This window comes from Ictidomys tridecemlineatus, chromosome 1, assembly GCF_052094955.1.
Source record: "Ictidomys tridecemlineatus isolate mIctTri1 chromosome 1, mIctTri1.hap1, whole genome shotgun sequence".
NCBI classification, from domain to species: domain Eukaryota; kingdom Metazoa; phylum Chordata; class Mammalia; order Rodentia; family Sciuridae; genus Ictidomys; species Ictidomys tridecemlineatus.
In genome coordinates this window covers 89,205,564-89,233,089 of record NC_135477.1, presented here as the reverse complement: position 1 = coordinate 89,233,089, position 27,526 = coordinate 89,205,564, and the positions used below count along the sequence as shown (strand labels likewise).

General features: G+C 38.3%; 1 protein-coding gene across 2 annotated transcripts in view; it reads left to right on the top strand.

The window, feature by feature from the left end:
* The window catches only part of Dmgdh (dimethylglycine dehydrogenase), a 69,109-nt gene that overhangs the window by 33,614 nt on the left and 7,969 nt on the right, over positions 1-27,526 (top strand). For both annotated transcript variants that reach the window (XM_078044202.1, XM_005328992.5), the window contains 4 exons: positions 713-930; positions 2,256-2,413; positions 4,482-4,541; positions 21,377-21,511. In XM_078044202.1, the coding sequence (XP_077900328.1) occupies positions 713-930; positions 2,256-2,413; positions 4,482-4,541; positions 21,377-21,511 (571 nt within the window). The remainder of the gene's footprint in view (positions 1-712; positions 931-2,255; positions 2,414-4,481; positions 4,542-21,376; positions 21,512-27,526) is intronic.

The window sequence follows — 27,526 nt, the reverse complement described above, 5'->3', positions numbered from 1 at the left end:
AATACTTGGAATATTGTTATTTAATAAATGCCTTATTCTGGAAGATTTTTCACCTTAGTCGGAAAAGGATGTAAATTATATACTCTAGTGTAAGATGTATTTGGTACCACATTAGTAGCTTAGCTCTGCCTAAATCCAGATGAACACTTTATAATAGACTTGCATAGCTCCAGGTACTGCCTAATAAATTATAAATCAATCCTGTAGTTGGGTTCTAATAACTCATCAAGACTTAGAAATTGAAACCAGAGTTTTTTTCTTTTCCTCATGATTGTCAGAGCAATTATGTGTCTGGTGGCAGGCATATTATTAACCTTTTGCAGCACAAGTATGTCTCCTGTGTACAGGTATTAGAGCAAATTTGGGTTCAAATTAATTTTTGAAGACTGAATCATTAGCTGAAATGCAACAGAGCTGTCACCGTTTAAAAGAACTGTGTGGTAGAGCTCATCTAAACTGAATACTCCTTCTGTACTGTAAAAAATTACCCCCAAATTTGTAAGTGGGTGATTTAAAGAGAATCACTTAATATCTCAGGGACTCAGTTTTCTCAACTTTAAAAAAATCAGGTAATTGTATTCAGTGACCCTCTGGGGGACTTTTCAGACATGTCTTCATGAGACATGTCTTCAAGCATGTTTTTAGAGAACTAATGTGAGCAAAATACATTGTTCAAGCATTATTTAGCATAATCTTCATGACTCAAACGCAGATGGATTGAAGAAGCAGCTGTCAAAGGTGGATATGATGTTGAAATTAAAAACATAACTGATGAGCTTGGAGTCCTTGGAGTTGCAGGGCCACGTGCAAGGAAGGTTCTTCAGAAACTGACTCCTGAAGATCTTAGTGATGATGCTTTCAAATTTCTCCAAACCAAGACCCTAAAGGTTTCCAACATTCCTGTTACTGCCATTAGGATATCTTATACTGGTAAGATTTGGAGAATGACTTAAAGTAAGTCTCGAAATTTAAAAGAAGATGCTACCAGAAATGGATGTGTACATGTATGTACACACACACACACACACACACACACACTTTTATCAGTGTGACTTTGGAGGAAGATTTCTTCTACCCAACTCTGAGACAAGTCTGTCCATTCACTCCTTGTCTTTAGGGTGGATTCATAGATTTCCAACTGTTCCTCCCATTTGAAAGGGTAGATAAGAAAGCTGGAAAAGATGGCCATGGGAACAGTTGGAATATCCAGGCCAGCAGACTTTATCTGGGAACAAATGGTCTGCCAGAGATGGAATCTCCCTAGAGACCATTCTGAATGTGTCAATCTTTGTATTAGAGCATTGTCAATGATCCAGCTGTCCTTCCAGACTGTTCTCTAGGAACCCTGTACCACCATCTAGCCTTGCACATGGCAGATATTTGATGCAGAACAATCTTTAGCTTCCCAGTGGGGCTCTGGGCTCATTTCTAGCTTCCTCTAGACCTCCTTGTCCCTTCGGTGAAGGAATACTTTGTGCCCAAGCATTCCCTGAATTACATATTACTCCTGTGCTAGTGGTGCCCTGTAAGAGCACATCACCATCAGCCTCGATGATGGGGAACAAGGAGAATGCACAATACGAAAGGTACAACTCTTCCCTGGGCTTCTGTTCAACTTTTCCCACCCTTCTTCCACCAGACCTTGGCAAAAGTGGTGAACAAATGAAAAATACAGGACTGGGTTGGATTCCTTCCTTCATTCCTTTCTTCCTTTTGTCCACAGTTCTATGAATAAAATACCAAGTGGGGAAGAAATGAGATGCAAAGGGAGTCAGACTGTGGCTCTCCCATAGTAAAGATAATTGGAATCATTCTCAGTTGATGGTACTTTTAAGCCTGTGATTCTTGGGCAAGGAGTTGGGATTTCTAAACCTTGAACCCCTTATCCTGATAAAAATACCATGCTAATTATTTACCAAACATTGTTGTCCCCAAAATAGTCAAGCCTCATTCTGAAGCTGGGGTCAAGAATGGAGAGTAAGTTCTGTCTGATGGTCTTTGTGGGTCATGAGAAGAGGTGCCCTGCATCCTGTGCTCCATGTGGAGTCAGAATTGCACACAAAGGCACCTGTAACCCTGTAGGCTCCTCTGCAGAGGGGTCTTATGGCAACTTTTGTGAACTGCTCTTTTAAAAACTAACGATGTCTCTGTTGCATGAGTGGAATTTCTCTGGCATGTATGTGTGTTAGCTAATGCACATTAAACCTAGTGGTCACTGTTCTTATCATGTTGTGGCCCCTGTGGGTTTATTGCAGGTGAGCTGGGTTGGGAGCTATACCACAGACAAGAAGATTCTGCAGCACTTTATGATGCTATCATGAATGCCGGCCAGGAGGAGGGAATCGACAATTTTGGAACCTATGCCATGAATGCCTTAAGACTGGAGAAAGCCTTCAGAGCCTGGGGGTCCGAGGTTTGAAATGCTAGAATCTTATTACAATTTATGTTTATTGTGTCTGATGTTTATGTGAGGGCTAGTTCTAACTGCATTAACTTTCGTTCTGGCTGTAAGAGAAATGACTTATTCTTAAGACAACTTTATTTGATTAGAGGAAAAGGGTTTGATAGTTGAAAGTTCAGTGGAACTCTGACATGATGCTTATTCTGCCTTAATTCCTCCTTCCTGGCAGAGAGCCCTAGATACCTATCTCTGACTATGGGGAGCAGACCTACCCCTCAATATTTGAGCATCACCTTTTAACTTCTCTCCTCCTCCTTCTCTGTGTTGTGACCCATTCTCATTTTCTTCTTATCTTGCACTTTTTGGTGACGTAACTTTCTTTCTCTCTGAGGGGCAGGGTGATGGTCCAGCATGTGCTGGTCATGGTGCAGGGAACTAAGATCTTCTATTTGTCAAGTGCGATTTCCCAGCATTTTCACATGCATGATTTTATTTCCCATCTTAATGCTCCAGGAGGTTATTATCATTACTCCTATTTTACATGCATTCACACTAGTTTCAGTGAGCCATTTGGTCCAGAGTATACAATAAGTGGCCTAACTGGGGTTCAACTATTCTCTCTGGAATGGCAGTCTACCTCTGTAACCTTGATTTTTAAAGATTTGCTGTTTGATTCCTTGGGAGACATTGTGGTTTTAGACCCGAGAGGTGAGATAAGGGACAGTGGTAAAGGTAAACTTCAGAACAGGGACTTTTGGATTTAAACCGATCCTCTTACCACCTACTAGCTATGGGATTAACCCATCAGAACCTCTGTTTTATTATAAAGCGGAATATTTATCCTTTAGAATTGTCATAGATATTATATATGGTCTACAAATGTCCCAGCACAAAATAAAATTCATTTAGTCTCAAATTTAATCCAAAAGCACAGGGACCCTTGGACAGATTCTGTGGGAGAAAGCAAGTGGGCCTGGAGTCAGAGTGATAGCCTACTGGAAGGCTGAAAGAGTTTGGAGGCTTGGGCAATTTCTACATGAAAGACAATCTATTTGGGGACTCTTAACCTACAACTGGGCTGGAGATGAGGCTGGCTGCCAGGAGAGAAAAAGAGGACCATTCTGTCCCTGTGTTCCCAAGCAATGAAGCAGAAGAAGCATCCCTGTGGCAGCTAAACATTTCTCTGTCCTTTTCCCTCTTGCTTCCCACCCCAGAACCCTCCATCTTAAGGCTCCCGAGTTTCCCAGCAGTGCCAGAGCGCCCTCTAGTGTTGTGACAGCAATAATTTTTCTCTGCTGTTTTTATTTTTTTCTCTAAGACATTGCTCAACTTTGAGCAGATAAGAAATAGTTTAGCTCAAATTGATTAAGAAATATGAGAAAAAATGTTACCTGAGATAAACATAATAATTTGGTTTATGTAAATTCTATGTTGTCTTTAAAAGTTTGACTCCTTTTAAAGGATTTAGACTAGTTCTCTCACAGTCAAGAGAACAACAAAGCAAACAAACAAAACCATTAACTTTGATTCTATTACCAAATAATTGGCTTTAGCTCTGAGTTGGTGTATAATGATCTAGCCACATTGAGGAGACTGAGATTCAACTGCATTTTTTTTCTTTTTTCTTTCCTGAACTCTGTGGCAGCCATTTTCTCCCATCTGCTTTTCCCTCTTCTTACCCCGTTTCTTGGCTAATTGCAAGAGAAGTAAATCACTTTGTATTTTTTCAAAACCTAGTTATGCAAAATTATTACCAAAAAGACTTGTGAAAGTCTTGTTTATGGAAGGAATATCATGTGCTATCCTTCATGTATTTATTAAAATAAAAGAGCTATGGAAACCAACTGTTTTTGTTTCTATATTTGCTATATTCAAATGACAGTATTTGCTGAAAGGCTATATTTGAATTTTGGATTTGAAAAAACAACAACTGTTTGAGAGCTCAGTCCATAATTTGCCTTTCTCAGAAACTCTATTCAAAAATCAAAAAAAGTATTCTCTCTCCTTAAAGAATAATATACGAAAGTCTTACTGAAATGATTTGTACTCACCTAAGATCTGAAATGTGTTCCCTTCTTAGATGAACTGTGATACAAATCCCCTGGAAGCTGGACTGGAATATTTTGTCAAGTTAAACAAGGTATTTACATTCCAAATTATGCTTAAAGTCAATTTTAAAAATTTGATGTGGTTTTGTGACAGAGCCATACTTTAAAACTTAACCAGGTATAATTATGGGGGGAAATGAGTTGAACATAAATACTAAGCATTGCTCAAAAACTGCATATTAATCATTTGTTGAAATCTGCTGTTTTCAAAGTATTGACGTGTACTTGTAGATTTAAGATAATAGGCTCCATCATCTTTGAGGGACAAATTCAAATTCTAAGAAAAAATTAGTGAAGATAAGATGATTATCAGTTGGATTTCAGCAGGAAGTCTTGTAGAAACTGCACCATCACATTGTACATGTTTCAGTAACTCCTGGTGACCTGCGAAGTTGCACGTTAACTAATCAAACATACTGCATCAGCGACTCTCCCTGGATGCTTATGAAGCAGCCTCACCTCCACAGATCTTCCCAAGTGCTTATAAAGCATCTTTGTATGTCTCTGCAGCATCTGAATCTAAGCAAAAGACACATTTCAAATGTGTGCTGCATAAAATGGATATTTACTGAAAAGCCAATTCAGGCCCAAAGATTCATAACTGATATTAACAACTCCAAAGGGAAACATGCAGTGGTTCTCAAAGTGTGGTCCAGGGACTAATAGCATCAACACTACCTGGAAGTTATTAGAAATGCAAATTCTCAGGTCCAACCATCGATCTACTCCCAGAATCTCTGGGAGTCAGGACAACAAAGTATGTTTTAACAAGCTGGACAGGGGATTCTGACACACCTAGGATTTGAGATGCACTACCTTACATAATTATAGTGGAAAAGCATATCATGAGGCCAGTTTATAATAACCTAGTTCAACTATGTAAGTCCTGCAAATATAACTGATTTACCCCACTGAGCAGTGTCTAGGGGTTATTATAAAATAACTTAATGGAACGTGCTGCTGTTGGTCGTATTGAGGGATAGGGACAGCAGCTGCTGCTGATTGGGGTAACTGTTAGGATTCCCCAAATAAGCTGTTCTGTCCTTGGTGCTTATAAACAAAGGCTCGTTTCCAGTCCCATGGAATATGTGAACACGCTGTATACACATTTGTGTAATCAGGCTAAGGAAACTTTTTAAAGTTCCTGCAGCAGTTCCCAAATTCTGAGATCAAATATTAACATAAAACATGTATATTTATAGTATTTGATTTTAGGGGAAAAAAAACCAAAAATCTCCTAAAGGGTTTTAAAGGGATTATCTTTGTGTACATTTTTTCCATGTCTTTTATTTTTATGATGTACCATCTGCCTCTAGACCAGCGAAAGCAGGTGCTTGGAATTTGGGCAGATCCTAGCAGCAGATTGCTCCTTCTGATAACAGAAGTCTTAGTTTGGCTGTTTAAAATATGGATAAAAATGCCTGACTCTTGAAAGCACTAAAGTTCTGCTATTGGTCACCAATAAGTAGGTAGAAAATGGATTATTTTACTTCAGTGTTTGGATATTATTGTTTGGGGATAAGGCCTAGATAAATGATCTTTTCATTGAGTGGTTAAAACAGCCTTTATGATTATTAGCAGGTGTAGGTTGTGTATTTATTAGCTCTTTTAAACTAATCAAATAACCAAAGCTCATCTCCAAAGAAAGCTGTTTAAGAGATACTAATTTTGATTGAGGGCACATTTTTACGATTTCTGAATTGTTGGTTCTCAGTCAGGTGTTACAGAGTTAATTCTTAAGATTTTATTGTGTAAAGGTCCACATAGCCCAAGGCCCTGGTCCTAACTGAACCAGTCTTTTGCAGTTATGTTGGTTCAGGTGGTTAGTTGGTATCAGTCTAATTATAGTGATGCATACTAATTTCTAAGCCAGGTGAATAGATTGGATCAATTTTGTTTAGATCCTATTTGGTGCTTTTACAACTTCCTCATGGCTTTGTGGCAGCCTGTTGTGAAACAGATTCCTAAAAAGCCTATTAACCTTTTTTTTTTTTTTAAGAGAGAGTGAGAGAGGAGAGAGAGAGAGAGAATTTTTATTATTTATTTTTAAGTTCTTGGCGGACACAACATCTCTGTTGGTATGTGGTGCTGAGGATCGAACCCTGGCTGCACGCATGCCAGGCGAGCGTGCTACCGCTTGAGCCACATCCCCAGCCCCCCTATTAACCTTTCAAACTAAGATATGTAACTTGATAACTTGAGTCTCATGCCTAAAAACCAAAATATTACCCAGACATTACTGTACAGAAAGATAGTCATTTAAAACCCCTTTGAAAAGCTTCATGTAACTTAAAAAAATTTTTATTGTAGTTGTGTATGGACAGAATGCCTTTATTTTATTTGTTTATTTTTATGTGGTACTGAGGATCAAATCCAAGCATTCTGCCACTGAGCTACAGCCCCAGCCCTGGAAGGCTTCATAAAACTTTTTAAAGAATAACCTACTTTGAGTTCATATTGCTTTGGAGAATTGATGCTATATGAAAAGAGAAGCTGAAGCTGGTACAGAGGGATATTTATTATATTGATACTAAAACAAAACAAAACAACCGCCCCCCTGGGAATTTTATAATTGTTCAAAGTCAATTCTTTCCTTCCTTTCCCTTCAAAGCAAAGAGAATTCTCTCCTTGATTCTAAAGTAGTCACAAAACAATTAAGTAAGTCATAATGTGATGAAAAGATACAGAGAGGCAGACTGTCAAAGCCACAAGGGTCTCTAGAGACCACCCCTCCTCATTTGAGAGCCAGGAAAATGAGGGACAGAAGGGTGAAATGACCTGGGGAAGGCCGTCTCTCTAGCCCAGGTTGAAGGCAGCTCTCTGACTCCAGTGTGAAGCTCTCACCCACCGCTTTGCCCAGCAAGCTCCTTTTTCCATAGTGGGCTAAAGGAACTTAACAAAGTGTCCAGGGATTTCTTTTTCTAGTAATGCATATTGTATAGAAAATATGCATGGATACTTCTTATAAATTGACGTCTCCCACTGTCATGGTTTTGTTATAACGTGTGTGTGTGTGTGTGTGTGTGTGTGTGTGTGTGTGTGTGTGTGTGTATTTTATGGTTGGATCAGCAGAGCTGCTTTGCTCATTTTAAGAAGGAAAATGACTGGGTGAGGCAATGGGCCATCAAGTCTCATAAGGGTGAATTGTGTTCTTATCAAAGAAAATAGGAAAAAGAAAACTGGAATAGTGAAGAAATCTTCCATTACAAAGGAAGGTGGTGGAGTGGAGTGGGTGCAGGACTCTAATCCCAGCTAGCTACGTGGGAATGTGAGGCAGGAGCATCACAAGTTCGAGGCCAGCCTCCACAACTTAGTGAGACCCTGTCTTGAAACAAAAAAGGCTAGGCATGCAGCTCAGTGGTAGAGCACCCCTGGGTTCAATCCCAGCGCCTCAAAAACAAACAAGGAAGGTGGTGGGACAGCTCCGGCTTTCTGACTCCCAGCCTTGGCATTGGTTTATGGGAAGCAGAGACACATTTGGACACACAGTTCATTTAGTAAACTCCTACTAAAACCGTTTATTAAACAAGTGCTAAGCCACAGGTCTAAAAGCTAAAGATACATTTCCGATGGCACTCAGATCTCATGAAGTTTGAAGATACAGAATTTCAGGAAGCAAAGCTGCAGGACAAGTTCTTAACCCTGCTATTGACATTCCCCATGAGGTCATAGTACACAGAGCTGAGGTCTTGTGGACATGAGCTGTAGGGCCCAGAAAGCGAGCATTGCAAAACGGCAGTACAGGTAAAAAATAATTGACTAGGTACTTTTTAAAGTCTCCGAACTAAACCACTGTACTGAAACAACTCTTACCATTGTTCTCAATGGTATCTTGATTGGTTCCAAGAGAAGTTAATTTGGGGGGAAAATCAGTGGCACTTGGATTTTAGTTGGTTGGGGAAGAAATGCCCTCATTAAGAGCAAGAGGAAAATCAGCTGCCTTAAGATGGAGTCATAGCTATTCTTGGAATTTTCCTCTTGGACTTCCTGAATCTTTGTCCATTTCCCAGCAAGATTCATAAGTACCAAATGAAATTAAGCAGATCAGAAGAAATTTCCCCCTATTTGTTTCTTCCTGTTCCTCTTCCTCTATTCCTGTCTTAAGCTTCTAACTACTAGCAACAGAACAGAATAAAAGGTGATAAATACAGGCTATAAATTAGAAGATAATGTTGATTCTAGAAAATACAGGATCTCTCTTTGAGCAAATATTATTTAAAGCATAACTACTTGGTAAGCAGAAACAAAAACAAACAAAACCCAAAAAGAGGTATAGCACTTATGATCAGGTTGACTATATCCTAAGTATTCAATAAACATTAGCTGTTATTAAAACATCAAAGTGGAAAGAAACCATTGCTCACAGGCAGCAAGTCAGAAAGGAATTCCTAATATGCTATAGCAGTCATAGAATCCAGCCCTTAGGGGAATTTTAGGTAAATGTTAATAGGAATCAAAGAGACAAAAAAATGTTCTTTGACATTCAGTCTTGGCTGGACATTGAAATCATCTGACATGTGATTCTTTTAAATTATATGTTGCTTTTTAAAAAGTCTTAAGGACCCTCTGCCCCAGATGGATTAAAAAAGGGATTCAGCCATCAGTTTTTGCTTTTAATTCCCCAGATGATTCCAGATAATATTAAGAATTTTAGGGGCTGGAGTGGTGGCTCAGTGGTAGAATCCTTGCCTAGCATGTGTGAGGCACTAGGTTCAATTCTCAGCACCATATATAAACTAACAAAGGCCCACTGACAACTAAAAAATATCTAAAAAAAATAAAAAAAGAATTGCTATTTTAGACCAACTGACTGAACATTACTATCTTGATGAAATTTTAGAAATTACTTGGTGCTCTACTCCAGTGATTCTTAAAGTATGGTCCACAGACCAGCAGTCAATGCTCCCTCAGCAGAACATTGACCTGCCCTAAGCCATCAGATCAACTCTGCACATAGGGGTTTTTAAAAATTTATTTCTTTAAAAAATTTTATTTTGTTGTAGCTGGACACAATACCTTTATTTTACTTATTTATTTTTATGTGGTGCTGAGGATTGAACTCAGTGTCTCACATGTGCTAGGCAAGTGCTCTACCACTGAGCTATAACCCCAGCCCCTGAACATGGGTCTTCAAGTCCTACAGGTAATTTTTTTTTTTTTTAACAATGAAAATCAAGAATCAGTATCTCGGTGTTTTAAAAATTTTATACCAGCTATGGTCTTGAGGACAAACAGGCAAGCAGAAAGACAGATAGATATACTGATGAGTGAATGTGCTGTAGAATCTGCAGTGGATCAGAAGTAAGTTAGCAGATTTGTAACCCATTCTGGTTAAGCTACAGGTTGATGATATTGGGTCCTACATCTTTGGTGTTTCTTTTAGAACTGGGAAGTGAATTTTTTTTCTTTTTTTGGTGCTAGAGATCAAACCCAGGGCCTCCTGATTTCTAGGCAAGTGCTCCACCACTAACCTAAACCCAAGTCCTGAATTTTTTAAAGTCACCAAATCCTAGCTGCGTGGCCTGGGAAAGCCACTTAACTTCATTTTGCACTTGAGAGTTCTAATCTGTAAAATGAAGATTCCTTTTTTGCAAGTCTAAAATTCTACAAAATGCCACTGAGCATAGTAATTGAAGACATTGGTGCTACATTATCTTATGAATCATCTAATTGTGTCCTTCTCATTAAGCCATCCTTATTCTCTTACCCATTTTCATTGCTTAATGATAGGGGAAGGGAAGAGAAGGGGTTGCCTAGGCTGAAGTATAGTTTATCATTTCTGAAACACCTGCCAGAGTATATTGAACTCATAGCTGTTGAATCATTATCCTCCTGTGTATACAGTTTCTGTTATGAAACATTATTTTGCAACTATCCTAAAAGCTTAAGTGTGCTATAAAATATGGAAATCCAAGAAAAGGCAGGTCATAGAATAAATTTAATAGATTGCTTGTATTTTATTTTTATTATTTTTATTTTAACAGCATAATTGAACATGCAATAATTTGACATATTTAAAGTAAACAATTTGTAATGTTTAAAATATACACATGTCGATGAAACCATCACCACAATGGAAGATGGTGAATATACCTCTTGTACCCAGCAGGTTTCTCATGGCCCTTAGTAATCCCTACCTCCCAATCCTCCCCACAGTCCCGCCTTCTCCAGGAAAGCATTTATGTGCCTTCTATCACTATCAATATTCTTTAACTCCTAGAATACATGCAAAATCTAACTAAATGGAATTATACAATACATACTCTTTTTTTGCATATGGATTCTTTTCACTCAGTGTAATTAGTTAGATTCATCCTTGTCATTAGATACATCAATAGTTCATTGCTTTTTATAGTAGTAAGTAGTATCCCATTTTATGGATATATCACAGGGTTTTTTTAAAGTTTTTTTTTAAATATATTTTTAGTTGTAGATGAACACCATATCTTTATTTATTTATTTATTTTTATGTTATGCTGAGGCTTAAACCCAGTGCCTCACATGTGCGAGGCAAGTGCTCTACCACTGAGCTACAGCCCCAGCCCTCACAGTTTGTTTTAACACTCATTTGTTGATGGACATTTAGGTCATTTCCAGTTTAGGCTATTACAAATAAAGCTGCTGTAAACATTTGTGTATAAGAATGTGTTGCTTTCTTACCCTGGATAAATATTGAGGATTGGAATGGCTGGGTTAAATAGCAAATATATGTTAACATCTTTATGTTAACTTTAAAAAAAACTGTGTTAAACATGTAAGGTAGTGCACCATTTTATATTTTCACCAGTAGTATGTACAAGTTCCAGTTCCTCTATATTCTTGTCAAAAGTTTGTCATGGCCAACCTTTTTAACAACAGCTATTCTAAGAGATGTGTAATTTCATCATGGTGAATTTGCTTCTTAATAACTAATGATGTTGGACTGAGGATGCTGCTTAGCGGTAGTGCACTTGCTTGGCATGTTCAAAGCCCTGGCTTCTGTCCCCAGCACCACAAAAAAAGAAAAAGAAAACATTAGTGATGTGCCTGTCCACTATTCTTAGCTCTTCTTTTGTGAAGTGTCTGGTCAAATTTCGACCCATTTTTAATTGGATTTGAGTTCTTAAAATTATGTATTCTAGGAATAAGTCATTTAGTAGGTCTGTGCTTTGCAAATATTTTTTCTAGTCTATGATTTGCTTTTTCATTTGTCTAATAATGTCTTTCAAAGAGCAGAAGTTTTTAATTTTTTTATTTTAGTCCTTATCTGTTTGATCTTTTATGGATCATATTTTTGGTTTATATCAAGAAATCTTTGCTAACCCAAAGTTACAACAATGTTCTCCTCTATTTTCTTCTAGAAGTTATTTTTTTTGTCTAAGCTGTAAAAACGTTATTTTATTTAATTTTTAAAAAATTTTAAATGTTTTTCTTAGTGCATCATATCCACAATATATTATCCACATATCATCATCATATCCACATATCATTATCCACAATACTGGGGTTCTTCTAGAAGTTTTACATCTTGCTTTTTACATTTAGGTCTGTGTTTTCTTCTCAAAGATTGACCGTCTTTCCTACTTTTCACACTAAGGTCTAAAGTCCATTTTTAGTTAATTTTTGTCACTGGTCTGACTCATGGCTTGAAGATAATTTTTTGCACTTGGCTCTCTACTTGTCTCCAGTGCTATTTGTTGAGAAGCCCCCATGCTGTGTTCTTCATTGCCTTTTCACTTTTGTGAAACATCATGAGTGGTGGGTCCTTTCCTGGACTCTGTTGTGTTCTGTTGACCTGTCTATCTTGGTGCCCATATCTTGGATTATTATGGCATAAATAAGATTGTGATAACCTTGAAACTTTGTTCTTCTTTTAAAAAATTGTTTTGGCTATTCTAGGTGGTCCTTTGGATTTTCCAGAAATTTTAGAATCAGCTTGTCAATGAATTAAAAATAAATATTTTGGGATTTTTGAATGGAATTGCATCGTATTCATAGGTCAGTTCAAGTTTTGAACACACACAAAATTCATCTTTTTTTAGGTCTTCTTTAATTTCTCTTACAAATGCTTCATAGTTTTCAGTATACAAGTCTTGCACAACTTATTTCTGTAGGATTTAGCATTAAGTGTCTCATATTTTGATACTGTATAAATACTATTTTAAATTTCAATTTTCAGTTCTTTATTGCTAATATATGAAATACAGTTGGTTTTGTATATCAGTCTTATATTTTGCAACCCTACTAAATCCACTTAGTTTTTCTAATAGCTTCTCTGTAAATTCCATTGGCTTTTCTACATGGCTAATCATGTGTAACAATAAAGCCTTCTTTGTCTTTTCTAATCTGATTATCTTTTTTTTTTCTTTCTTGCCTTCTTGTGTTACCAATACAAAAAGGCATTAATAAACAAACAAACAAATAAAATAAATAAAAAGAAAAGAAAAAAAATATTTAAGACTGATTGAGGGGCTGGGGTTGTGGCTCAGTGGTAGAGCACTTGTGTGAGGCCCTGGGTTTGATTCTCAGCACCACATATAAATAAATAAATAAATAAATAGAATCCATTAACAACTAACAAAAATGCTTTAGAAAAAAAATGATTAAATCTTCAACAAGGTTGAATAGAAGTGGTGATAGCAAATATTGCCCCTGAATCTGGGTGAGAAGCATTCAGTTTTTCATTATTAGATATGATGTTAGTTAATAGGTTTTTATAGATGCTCTTTGTTAGCTGGGGACATTTCCTTCTATTCTTAGTGCTTTTTTAAAATCAGGAATAGATACTGGATTTTAGCAAATACTTTTTTTTCTTTTACATCTATTTAGACCATCATATTCTGATTTACTTTGTTGTAGAGTGAACTATAATAATATTCTAATGTTAAGCCTTTTGCTTTGGGGTTAGAATTAAGTTGGAAATCATATATCATCTTTTTCTATGTTGAATTTTATTAGACAATTTTTAAAAGAAAATATACAGATATGTTCCTATAGGTCTCAGAGCTTCCAATTATTTTATTTACTTTTCTTCTTGAATAGTGTGAGCTTTTTGAGTACAGGTGCTAGCAATACATGTATTCTGTCATTTTATGTCCAACACCTAGCTCAGAGCTGGCACATGGCAGATGCCCAGTAAATATTTTGTTGTTGCAATCAGTGTTGAGAGATGATGCTAGGGAAGCACTGGAGCCTCATCAGAAGGGGTGTCTGATCTGCCAGGCTAAAGGATTTGTCCTGGAGACATTGAGCAGGGATTGAAGAATTGTAAGGAGAGATTGTGGTGATGGGAAACAGATTGAAAGTCGGTTACCTTATGACCCTATGTGCATATATGATTACACAACCCGTGTAACTCTACATCATGTACAACCAGAAGAAGAAGTTATACTCCACTTATGGATGAGGTGTCAAGATGCATTCTACTGTCATGTATAACTAATTAGAACAACAACAAGAAAGGAAGTTAGTCTGGTGACTAGGAGACATTTTCCCAATTATTGAAGGAAACTAGTAGAGAGATGGCAAAAGCTTCAACTAAAACAGTGGCCACAGAGTGGAGAATAAAAGTGTGTGTGTGACATTTAGAAGGTAGCATGGACACCACCTGCATCTGATGTGAAGGGTGCAAAGAAAGATATAATACACTGTTAGAGACCTGGAAATGCAGAAGGAGTATACTTTAAATCATCTCTAAATTACTGAAAATATCTGTTATGCTTCCGGTATGTTGTGTTCCCCAAAGAGTTAAACATTAAAGACTTATGGATTAATCAGTCCCCAGTAAAACCATGTTCAGAGGTGGGGCTTTGAGGAAGTGATTGGATCTTGAGGGCTTTAAACATCAGTGGATCAATCCATAGAAAGAATTTATAATTTGGGGACATTATTGGGAGGTGGTGGAAACTCTAAGAGGTGGGACCTAGTTGAAGGGAGTGGATCCTTGGGGACTATATCTTGTCCCTGACCTCTCTCTCCCTCAATCTGATTCCCACCTGCCATGAGGTGAGCATTGTTCTTCCAACACTCCCTTCTGTTATGATATTAAGCCTCATTTCAGACTTAAAGCAAAAGACCTGACAACTGTGACCTGAAACTTCTGAAACCACAATCTTTCTGAGCCACAGTCTTTCTTCCTTTAAGTTTTTCCCCTCAGGCATTTTGTCACGGTGATAAAAACTGAATAACACAGTGCCTAATAAAATGCAATGTAAATACTATGTAAATAGGTGTTAGGCTCTGTTGTTTAGGAAATAATAACAAGAAAAAAAAGTGCACATTTTCAGTATAGATGTAGTTTTTTCCCTGAATATTTTTGATCTGTTGTTAATTGAATTCACAGATGTAGAACCCAGGGATATAAAAGGCCCACTGCCTTGTGAACACTCTTATGTGGTAATTGTTGCTGAAGCAGTTAAACAGAAAAGTACACCCGATAAAGCCACAGGTCTACCTGACAGTTTTCCTTTGAAACATTAGATTCAAACACTGAAAAATAAATGTTTTCTTTAAAACTAACACTAGTAAAACTCATAGAACATGTGTAATAAGGGCTGCTATAGTTTTGAAAATCTTAGCTGGGTTTCAATGCTCATTAACTTTATTACTGACCTGGCTTAGGCATATTTTAAATATTTCCCCCAAGTTTCTATTTCATCTCCTCCTTTCTTTCAGTCAATAGGGTTCATTTTTTAGTTTTATTAAAGACTTTTTAAAGAAGGAACTCTTACAAGTCTAGTAATTTTGGTTATAGCGATACTAGATGAGTAGTTTCTTTCAGACTCTAAGGGCAAAGAATGAGAACACTGTATATATGGGAGTGTTCACTTTTCAGCCAATAATAACAGTCTTTAGTCACAAAAACTAATGGAAATTGTGGTCCTTGTGAACTTACTTGGAACTTTAAGAAGCTCTGCTTAGTGGGAGAGGAATCATGAGTCCAGAAGTCTGACTTTGAGGTTTGGTGCTAATTCACTTTGTCACCTCAGGCAAGAACATTCCCTTTGCTCTGCTTTCATGTTCTTATATGCAAAACAAGATTGAACTAAATTTTCTGCTTTTAAAAAGACTTCTGGGACTCTAATTCTGTGAATATGAAAGGAATAATGCTGTAATTTGTCTTGATGGGTGGGGGTAAGTCAGTCATTTCCTCAGATGAATGAACCCAGCATCCGGCTTTCTCAATATTCTGAGACACCCAGGTGCACAAAGCACTGAATGTTCAGGTTCACGTACACTGTAGGTGAGTGCTGGCCACGCGCTTTACAAAGAGATTCCCACCAGGATTGTTTTAAATAGTGAGCCAAAGCTCCTTTTAAATGAGAAGCTTTTCAGGAAAGTATTGAGGGACAGCAGCAGAAGACTGTCATTGGACTTTTGTCCCCACTCTGCCCCTCACAGTAGCAGTTGGCGACCAGCGGGTCTTCCTGCAGTCCTCTCCACATCTGTAAAACGGGTGTGAGTGGGTGCTGTGCCTGATTTTTAAGGCTTTATGGACATGTAGGTGTCTCTAGAACTTTTAATACTTAAAAGGATTTTGTCCAAAAATTCAATCAAAGTAATGGCTTCCTTGATTTTTTCTAAAGGGGTTCTAGTCCATGTACATGGAAAAGAAAATATCTAAGACTTTGATTTTATCACCTTTCCCTGGTCTATTACAGACCACTCCCCTGACTCTTCTTTTACTGCTGCAGCCAAATTTGACTTTGTGTGTCTGCAAGTTCTCTGTTGCCCTGAGAATCACTGCCTGAAACATATTGATTTAACGTATTCATTTTACACTGGCTTTCAGGTGATATGCGTGCCTTTAATAGGGCTAATAAGAGATGAGTAATTACTTTCCCCTTAAAATCTACTTAATGTTTTCATAGATGTGGATGTTATATTTAGTACATATTTCAGGTGGTTCTTTTAATGGCTCTTATCATTATTTAAAATTAATTAATTAAAAAACATAAGCCAAGACTTCTTTTTAAAGCTGTAGTCTCAAGGACCCAGAAATTTATGCACTTCTCAAAGACGCTAATGGCTATTTATATAGTTAATTTGGCATTGACTCATTACAGAAATGTATTTCTGTTCTTGGGTCATTTTGAAAGCACCAATTTAAATTACAGCATAACCTTCAGACACATTTTCTTCTCATTTATAATTAATAACTATGTAGCAGAATAAATGCTACAATCTTGAGAGGCAAGCCAAGTCAAACAAGGACGCTAGGCCATCACCCCACTTTAAATCTTCCCAAGTTCAGAGCCCGGGAGTTTGGGGACGGATCATGTCAAGGGACAGGTGCGTCTCCTGTCTGTGCTGTAAGCATGTTTGCCTTTCTACAAGGGTTTTGTTGCTGCTGTCTGTCAGAAGATTGTTTTCATTCATGTCTGAGGACAATATTGCTGACAAGATCACTTCCTAATTCAGGGATATAAACTATAAATGTCAAATTTCATTAGAATTAACCTTCAGGGTGTTGTCAAAGACTTTACACAATATAATGAATGTCATTCAAAACAGGTTCTGGCAACCTAGGAGAAATTTTTTTAAAATTCTTCATTTAGAATATTTATATCAACTGTGCTTTCCAGTGGTAGACCCCAGATACTGGTGTTTTTAAAAATATGAATAAAATCTGACGGTGATGATTTATGTTGCCCTGTAAATTAAACAGTTATTCACTTGAAAACTGGGGTTAACCTGCCTATCTTCATGGGGTTCCATGAGGAATAAATGAGCTCACATGCATAAAGCCCTCAACCTAGTGTCTGACACATTGCCAAGTGCCTAACTTCTGCGACCCGCCACTAAATCATTCAGGGTCATTCCCGGTGAATTTGGGTTGGCATGAAATAATCAGACAGACAGAATACCTTTTTCTTTGGGTTCAGCAATGGTTCCTCTGCTCCAGCTCCTACCAGGGAGGCAAGGGAAGGCAGACAGAAGAGAAGGAGCAGGTTCTGAAGCTCCTTTTTATTGACAGGAAGACACTGGAGAAAGTTCCACCCTAAGTGAGGCAAGGGGTCAAGTTTTAGGGGTTTAGTCTATCTACGTGATGTCCTGCTGTCAGCAGATTGACTGACATCTTGGAAGGCCACACCCACCTCAGGTGCTGTGTGGGATCAAAGGCAGAGTGAGCAAAAAGGACACACATGTGCACAGCCCAGCCAGAGCCGCCACGTCAGTCCAGTTCACTCGTGCACTCAAAATGCTCACACAGCCCATGGCTGGCCCGCAACACCTAACAAATTGTGAATGTTCCTTATTAATAATACTTGTTAACCGAATTTACTACTGTAATTTTCTTCTAAAGAAAGTTTTCTGTTCCTGCCTCCTGTTTCTGTCGTGCAGAGCTGGTACCTGAAGTTCCCACTTAGCCTTTGGAAGAATTGTGAATTTAGTAAAGGTAGTTCTGACCCATGTTGTCCCTATCCTGGCACCTGCCCCTATAACTCTCCTCCAGCACCCCAAGGGACCTATTTCTGATGACTTTGGGCATGCCCAGCTGTCCCCAATTCTTCAGAGGTGCAGCAGGCATTGCTGTAGACAAGGATTCCTTCAGTGGCTCAGTGAAGGCCATTCAGAGTAGAGGAAAAGAACAGAACTCGCTGGGCCTCCTGAGATCTTGGTTCTTAACCAATCTGCTGATGGCTGTCTTTGGCTGAGTTCATCTATTTATTTTAGACCCCAAATTTGCCATCTGTGGATTGTTGTGAAGGTCAAATTATAACATATGTACAAGCATTTTTGGAAAAAGTTTATGCAGAGCATAGTTACTATGAAAACTACTCATCTTTCAAAACTTAACCTGAGCAACTTCCTCTATGAAATTGTTACCGATGGAATACTGTCCCCAGCCCCACTCTCCACCCCAGGTGGAGTTGGTCAGAATCTTCTTTGGCCCCACTGTACATACTTCTGTCACCATGTCTGTCTTTTTGCATTTTGCCTCCACGTATTAGATGCTCTTTGCTTTAAACTTACAAAACACTTGTGATGTGCATATTCTTGTAGAACATGCAGAACCACCCATGAATCATGTTCCAAAATTGATATTGCTGATTACTATCGTCCGTCATGTTCTACTACATTACAAATCATCTCTAATTGACTTTGTCCTCTCAGATGTTAAAAAATTGAAGAGATAGAATAATTTCAGGTTGGGCATGTTTTGATGTGGAGGGAAGGGGGTCACATTTCCCCAGGGGCCTCCTGAAGCTACAGGACCTTGTTCTATTAAGCTGTGAACACTCCATGCCTAACAAATATCGAATACACAGTGGAGGCTTAATGACAGATGAATAATAATTGCAAAAAATTCTGTAACTAGAAACCTTCAAGACCTAAATGAATCCCTAATCATGAAGATTCAGATTCCATGACAGGAGGTGAGGAATGATTCAGGATCTACAGGCACACCACAAATCATACTGGATAAAGTGTTGGCCATTCGTATTACTCTAAGTGCTTTTCCACCCAATAAGGCATGAGGTTTTTGTTTTTGTTTTTGTTTTACTGTAGTTATTGACTCCTATGTAGACAAAGATTCCAAAAAGCACCTATTATCAGTTTGTATCCATCATAGCAAGTCTCCTTTTAAAAATATAGCCAAGAATATTGTCCACATATAAATTTATCACAATGAATCCTGCATATATATGTGCGTCTCTAGGTGTGAGGACATATGTAATGCATTAATAAAAATAACAATAGCAATAATAGAAGGGAGATGAGTAGAGAAGAGCATGCAGATCTGGGGAGGGGAGAGCAGAGGGAAAGGGAAGGCACCTGGGAATGAGATTGATCAAATTATGTTATGGGCACGTATGCATATAACACCATGAATCCCACTGTTATGCATAATTACAATTCACCAACAAAAATGCAGAAAAAGAAAAAAGTTTAGTCACTATTATAGAGTTCTTTGTGTATTTAGATATGCATATTTTAACTATAGTGAACTTGGTTGGTTATGATTTTGTTTCCATGAATTTATTTTATGTATGAATCAAATAAATCACTCTCTTTCTGTATCCCCTCCCCCGTTAACCCTGTCTTCAATAATACAGGCTTCAGGGGCTGGGGCTGGGGCTCAGTGGTAGAGCATTCGCTTAGCACGTTCGAGGCCCTGGGTTCTAGCCTCAGCACCACATATAAATAAATAAATAAAATAAAGATATTGTGTCCAACTACAACTAAGTAAGTAAATAAATATTTTAAAAATAATAATAATACAGGGCCCAGTATTCTTGAACTTGTTGTGCTTCTGGCTTTTTCATTTTCACCCTCTGAGTCACACTGGGGAAAGAGTGAGAATTGGACTTTCATTTTGCATGTCATTTTAACCTTGGCTGATGGGAGCTTCCTTCAGCTTCTTGTGCAGGTCAGCAACTTAAAATTGCAGTATCCATAGAAATCACACTGTGTTGTGGCTTCACCCTTCAAGCTCTGGATCAGCAAAAGAGTGAACTGGCGGCATCAGGCAGATAATGTGCTAGGACTTGTTTCAGCTTTTTCATTACTGTGACTACAGGATCTGACCAGAACAATCGTAGAGAAGGTGAAACAGACCTTTTTTTCAGCTTCTCTGGGAAGTTACAGGGTTTTTATTGCACTCAGTTCTAAGAGCTGTGTAAATCCTAAATATTGGCAGTGGAGGACATCTTTGGCATTAAATATTGTTTTTTTTTTCCTCTTATGGCCAATGAAGAAATTAAAAGTTTGTGGTTGTTTCTTTCTCAGTGGTTAGTCTATATATGAGAGCTGTTTTGATATTCTCATTTTTAGTGTAATCTCTAATTCTTATTTGGCAGAGATAAGCTTTGTGTATTAAGGATTTTCTTTTTGTTCCATAAGAGATGCTTGTTTGGGCTCATTATGTAGAAGACTTACTAATGTCCCACTTGGAGGTCGACCTGCCCGCCCTCCTGGGCACTCTCCTTGCTCATAGCCTCTGACCAGTTTATCTCACTTATCAAGGGTCCCCTGGCATTCCGGTTGGGTAGAATAGTGTCCCCACTGAGGAGTCATTGTTTACCGGTATGTCCTACTCAGTCGTAAGGTATATTACTTATAATGGGAGAAGTCTTCAAATTTGCCTGATTTCACTTTTTTTTTCCCCCAACACATCAGAATGGATTCAAGGTTATCTCCATAACAATGTCACTCTCATTCAATGGCATTGGATTGGGAATAACCCTGAGTGTGCCCAGGGGAGAGTAATAAGAATAGGAATGTCATCTGTTATGTGTTGCATGGAATATGGCAAAAAGGTTGAAAAGCACAATGTTCAAGAATAAGCTCTTTGATCAAAACGTTGGTGTGTAACTCATTTTATATCCACAGAGAAACTGGCTTGATGTTTCACACATAGTAGGTTTTCGATAAATGTTTCCTGCATGAAGTGGTGAATGCAACCCACCGGTTAAAACATTTCAGGGATCATTATTTTGAAGTGTGTATGTAGGGGTGCAGATACAACATTTTAGCTTCACATTTCAAAAAAGCATGTTTCCTTCCTGTAAAAACATCCAGTAGGTAGAAATTGAGTTGCACACTGACAGCCCATAACACTGTCCAGACCCATTAGATACAAGGGCCACTTTCATAACCCACCATTGCAGTATAATGCCATGTTTTCCTGCCTACGTGGTTCTGGTAAAATTGTCATCACGGTTAGTACCCTTAAGTTTAACATAGTCTAAAGGGATAGGTGGCTGATACTATTGTTTGAGGACTAAGAAATATTTGTCTAGATGTTTGATCCAATCTGTTTTTTTTTTATTTAATGTGTAATTGGCGAGAAAATAGCAAAGACAAATTTAAATGCTTGCATCTCTAACCTTGTCACAGTGTCTGAGCATTCATTCATCATCATTATCTTGGATTCCTGCAGCCAGCAGACTTCATAGGAAAGCAAGCACTGAAACAGATTAAAGCCAAGGGGCTGAAACGAAGACTGGTCTGCCTCACCTTGGCAACGGATGATGTGGATCCGGAGGGAAATGAAAGCATCTGGTACCACGGCAAGGTGAGCGGGGAGGACCTGGCTGCCAGGGGCCACGGCGTCGTCCACAGCAGAAGTGCTCTTTGTTCCTGTTCATTTGTAGAGGTTTTGCTAATTTATTTATTTATTGGAAGGATGACAAGCTTTTGATTTCTGAGCTGACATTCAAAAAACAGAAAGCAATTAACTGAAAGAAAAATGAAACGCTGCTCATTTTTGAAAGCATGAGATTCTATACACTCTGTTTTAGAAAAGAAAATACAAAAAAAACCCCCAAGAACTTCTAATATGTTGGACAATGAGGAAGGTCTGAGTCAGGGGGCAAAATCATCTATTTGTAAACCATGATCTTGTCTATGAGTGCAGAAGATGGATTTTATAAAGACTTTGGCATTTTGATTTAGCTTCTCAGGGATCCTGCAGAAGGGGGTGATTAGTATAGTAGCAGAAAAACAATTCCGAGTGAAAACATCTGTGAAATTGGGGGTTGGGCCTTAGAAAGTTAAGTGGAAAAAAAAAAGAGCTAAGTGAAGAGTGGCAACCATTTGGTTCTTCAGGAAGAGTAAACTCACTGTCTTTCCACTTTGGAATGTGCGTGTTGCTCTGTTTGTATTCTGCAAAAACAGGGTTAGTCAGGTAACTTATCCATGGAACTGAATATCCTCCACTTTCTATGGTCGCTTGTAAAATACAGTTTGGTTCGACATGTGCGTGTGTTTTGACTGGTGTTAGCAGTCAGGTCTAAACCATGTGGAGGACACAGAGCCTCAAGTCTCATCCAGGAAGCTGCTCCATATTGAGCAGGGGCAGCTTGGTCAATAACGGAGACTCAGAGATCCTGTGCCTGTTTTTTTTTTTCCTCATTCTCTAAAGCTTACTTGATATTTGTTGTCATTTTCTCCATATCTTCAGTGACAAGTTGATAGCCTTGGCCAGGTGCAATGGTACATGCCTGTAATCCCAGAAGCTCAGGAGGTTGAGGCAGGAGAATCGTGAGTTCAAAGCCAGCCTCAGCAATTTAGTGAGGCCCTAAGCAATTCAGCAAGACCCTGTCTCTAAATAAAATAAAAACTAGGGCTTGGGATGTAGCTCAGTGGTTGAATGCCCCTGAGTTTAATCCCCAATATCTAAAAAAAAAAAAAAAAAAAAAAAAAAATCATAGCCTTTGGCTTACTAAAGAAATGGCAATGTATGCTAAGCCATGGGTCATTTGTCATACATGTTATCATGTTACATCTACTGAGCTCCTATGATATGCCATGTATTTTTCATGTACTCTCTCATTTATATTTACAATATCCCTGTCAGATACATATATATATATATATATATGATTGTCTCTGTTTTAAAGATGAGGCTTTGGGACTCACAGAGGTTAAACAACTTTCTTGAGGTCACACAGCTAGTAATGGATGGAGCTGATTTCCCACCCTGCCTTGGGCCTTGAATTTCTGTTCTTTCTTCTAAGGCATACGGAATACTCTGGTGTGCTCTACTTTCTGTCTCTGCTGATGTCTCCTGGAGTCTCTTTAGACCTTATTTACACACCCACAGTTTTTGTAGATGCAGCAAGCAGGTGGATGTTTAGACACTGCGAAGCTGACAGACTTTTCTTAGATCTCACGCTTCTTTAACTTCCTACACACTTAACAAGCTGAACTTCACTTTCTTCTTATGTTGGGCTGAGTTTTCTTTTCTGTTTTAATTGTTTCTAGTCTCCTCATTATTTCCCTTTCCTCTTTGTGTTCTAAATCTCTGTTGTAGCCTCTAAAATATATTTTTCTCTCCAGTCTCAAATTTGCCCACAATTCACATGATTTCTACTGATCACCAGCTCTGCTATTAGCCAGGGGGTTGGCCTGACCCTGAACTGGCCTCTGGGCCTTAGTTTTCTCACCTATAACTTGAAGCCACTGGATGAGATGACATCTCAGGTTCTTACCACCCCTGCTGAATTCTCCCCACCCGTCTTCCCTTTGTTTGACATTTTCCGCTCATTTCTGCCCACCTTTCTCCATACTTCCTGATGTAGCCTGCTCTGATCCTCACAGGCATTCTGCAGTACTCTCCACGGGATGATAGTGAGATGGTGCTGGGATTCTCTATCTGCAACCCCACCCCAACCCCAACCAACCCCGAGTTTTAGCCATATTAAATATAAGGATACCCAAATTGAAGTTAAAAAAATAAAAATCCCAAACTCCATTTAGAATTTTTATTTCCTTTGCCAAGCATATACACTGAGTTTATATGCTACATCTTTTGTCTTTCTTACCACATACTATCTACTTAGAGAGCTGATGACCTAATAATAGGATTATATCTCAACTTTCCTAATATGCCTGTGTGCTCTTTGATGATTTGTAGAGTCATCATTTTATCACACAGATAGCCCCCCCTTATCTTCTTTTTCAAAGACCTTCCTTTTTTCAAAAAATGTATTTCATTTTTAGCTGACACATGGTAATTATACATATTTATGGGGTAGAGTGTGATACTTCAGTACATGTGTACACTGTATAGTGATCAGATCAGGGTAGGAACATTTAAAATCCTAACACCTATTGTAAGATATTCAATTAATTATTGTCAACCATAGTTATCCTACCATGCTATCGAATAGTAGAGATCATTCTTTCAATCAAAGGCCTTTCTTTGATCCTCTTTGTACTCTGGAATACGAGATATTTTTTGCTATTTATTTCCTGACTTTGTTCAGACTTATGTTGCTTTTGGTATTTGGTATTTTCTTCTTTTTCTTAAAATTTATTTTTTATTAGTTCTAATCAGTTATACACAACAGCAGAAAGCTTTTCAATTTATTGTACACAAATGGAGCACAACTTTTCATTTCTCTGGTTGTACACGATGTAGTTGCACCATATGTGCAATCATACATGTACTAGGGTAATGATGTTCATCTCATTCCACCATCTTTCCTACCCCATGCCCCATCCCCTTCCCTCCCTTCCCTTGGCCCAAAGTTCCTCCATTCTTCCCCCCACACACTCATTATGGATCAGCATCCATCAGAGAGAACATTCGGCCTTTGTTTTGTTGGGATTGGCTTACTTCATTTAGCATAATATTCTCCATTTACCTGAAAATGCCATAATTTTATTCTCTTTTAATGCTGCGTGATATTCCATTGTGTATATATATCACAGTTTCTTTATCCATTTATCTATTAAAGGGCATCTAGGTTGCTTCCACAGTTTCGCTATTGTGAATTGTGCCAATATAAATATTGAAGTAGCTGCGATGCCGTAGCATGCTGTTTTTAAGTCTTTTGGGTATAGACCGAGGAGTAGGGTAACTAGGTCAAATGGTAGTTCTATTTCAAGTTTTCTAAGGAATCTCCCTACTACTTTTCCAGGTTGATTGCACCAATTTTCAGTCCCACCAGCAATGTCTGATTGTGCCTTTTCCCCCACATCCTCACAATGGTATTTTATTCTTGCAAATATTTCCAGTGTTGAAGACAGGGTACACGTTTGTTGGCTTATTCAACAAATTTTTATTAGTTATGTACTATGTGCCAGCAACATTCCAGGCACAGCAATAAGCAAAATAGACAAGAATCTCTGTCCTATGGAGCTTACATTCCAGGGAGAAAGAGGAAGACAATGAGCAAAATTTAAAAAAATATATATATGGCATGACAGATGTTGGTGAGTGCCCTGGGTAAAAGTAAAGTCAGCTTGGAGACCAGCCAATTTAGTGGCTCTGAGTCTCAAAATAGAACACGAAAAGAGCTAGGGATGTAATTCAGTGATAGAGCAGCATCTTTGAACCCCTGGGTCTAATCCCCAATAATATACATACTAACACACAAGCTGAGCTTGGAAGGAAGTTTTGAAGAAGAGATCTGTGGGAAAGTTTGAAGAGTTCAGTGTCTCTCAGTCTCTCTAAGTACCAGGGATTGAACCCAGGGGTGCTTAAACACTGAGCCACATCCCCAGCCCTTTTTTATATTATATTTAGAGACAGGGTCTCACTGAGTTGCCTAGGGCCTTGCTAAGTTGCTGAGGTGGTTTTGAACTTGTGATCTTCCTGCACCACTAAGATTACAAGTGTGCACCACTGCTTGAGCCACTAGGTTTCTCTTTTTGTTCATTCCCCCTCCCCGATCTCCCTGCTCCTCCTCTCCCTCTCCTCCTCCTCCTTCTTCCTCTTCTTTCTCTTCCTCCTCTTCTTCCTCTTCCTCCTCTTCTTCATAAACACACACGGATAAAGAAACAATGCATCATCCAACTTAAACTACATTACCTCCTTCAAAGGCTATATACCATATTATCTTCTCTAAGACAGAAACTTCTAATTTAAGGGAGGAATTGGAAAGTCTAAAAAGATAATAAAGAATTATTTATATTTGTAAAAAGAAGATCAATGTTCTATTAAACAAAGAATAAAAATCTGTTAGGCAGGGGCTATAGACTAGTAGTGCTTAAAATTCACTGAGTAAAAAAAAGAAATGGATCTAATGGAACCTGGAAGATTTAGAGTAGAGCTCTTTATAATTTATGCTAGGGAAAACCTCTCCTTGAAAGTTAATAAGAGGAAAGGCCAGACTTTGAAAATATCCTGGGCTACTCATCCTTGTATTAGAGAGAAATGAAAGTAAATTCAAGCAGAAAATAAAGCATATCTTTAAAAATAGCACTCACAAAATAAACACTCCATTTTCTTAGGTTACTATGCAGAAATGACCACAAGGCAATCACTACAGGGAGATTAGGAGACACAAGGGCTAGAGAGTCTCTGAAGAGTGATTGTGAACTTTTGACCCAATCAAGGAACTGCACCCAGTGACTTGCTCTTCTTGTTTTTTAAGTTGCCTAAGCAAACCATGTTAACTCTCCCAGTTCCAAATATAAATCTCTATTTTACAGACTAGGAAGTGAAACCCTTGTTACCAACACAGTCTTTCAAAAAGCAGTGATTCAGCTGGGTGTGGTGATTCACACCTGTAATCCCAGAAACTCAGGAGGCTGAGGCAGGAGGATCATCAAGTTCAAGGCCAGCCTCAGCAACTAAGCAAGGCCCTATGCAACTTAGATCATTTCAAAGTTGAAAAAAAAAGTGGGGGTCGGGGGTAGAGGTGGCTGGGGATATAGCTCAGCAGTTAAAAGCCCTTGGGTTCAATCCCTAGTAATGGGGGCATGGGTTGGGAAGCAGAGATTCAAACCCTAACTGCCCTGACCCAAATTTCTGCCTTAAATTAGTTAACTATGACCAAAAGGAGAAATGCAATTTAAAGAATGTGCCTTTGGCCAGCATCAACCAGTTTTCAACATAATAAATTCAGAAATCATATGGAGGGCTTCTTATTTGGGGCTTCAAAGAGAGAATTAAAAACTGGGACTACAGAGATAAAGGTACACTTCAAGTTCTAAAATGTGCTAAGATCTATAAGATGAGATATGCTACGTAGGACTGTTGATTGTGGTGGGCTCCTGGCCAAGGCAGCAGAATCATCAGCGGCTAACACATGCCAACAGCCATGAGCAGTCCGCAGCGCTGGACAGTTGGACCATAAGGGGTGGTGTGATGTTACGTGGTCAGGAGAAACCAGTCTGAGCAGGGCCATACATCATATTTTGCTTTTGGTGTCTTCCTTTTACTTTTCTTTCATGTAGGGTTTTGATTTGACAGTTTTTCAATTTATATTTTCTGCTTTTACTTTCATTCTTTCCTTTAGATCTGGTTTCCATTAACTTTCTTATCTTCTCATTAGTCTTGTTATCTAGATTTTTTATTCTTTAATAGCATAATTTCTTATTTAGTATTGCTCCTTGGTTTGCCATTCCTAGTCACCTAATTCAGCCTCTTTATTTTGATGTTTTACTTCATTGCTCATTTCCAACTCTACATCTTTCTTCATCCTGGAAGGGTTTATCCTACACCTCTGCAACTTAATTCCACCCCCTTTCAAAGTATAAATATCTTTCCTTCCATGGTTTTCTGGTTATATTTTCTTGTACCTTCATGTTAATTCCCTAATTAACCTGTAAGCTCTTGAGGGTAGGTACCAGGATC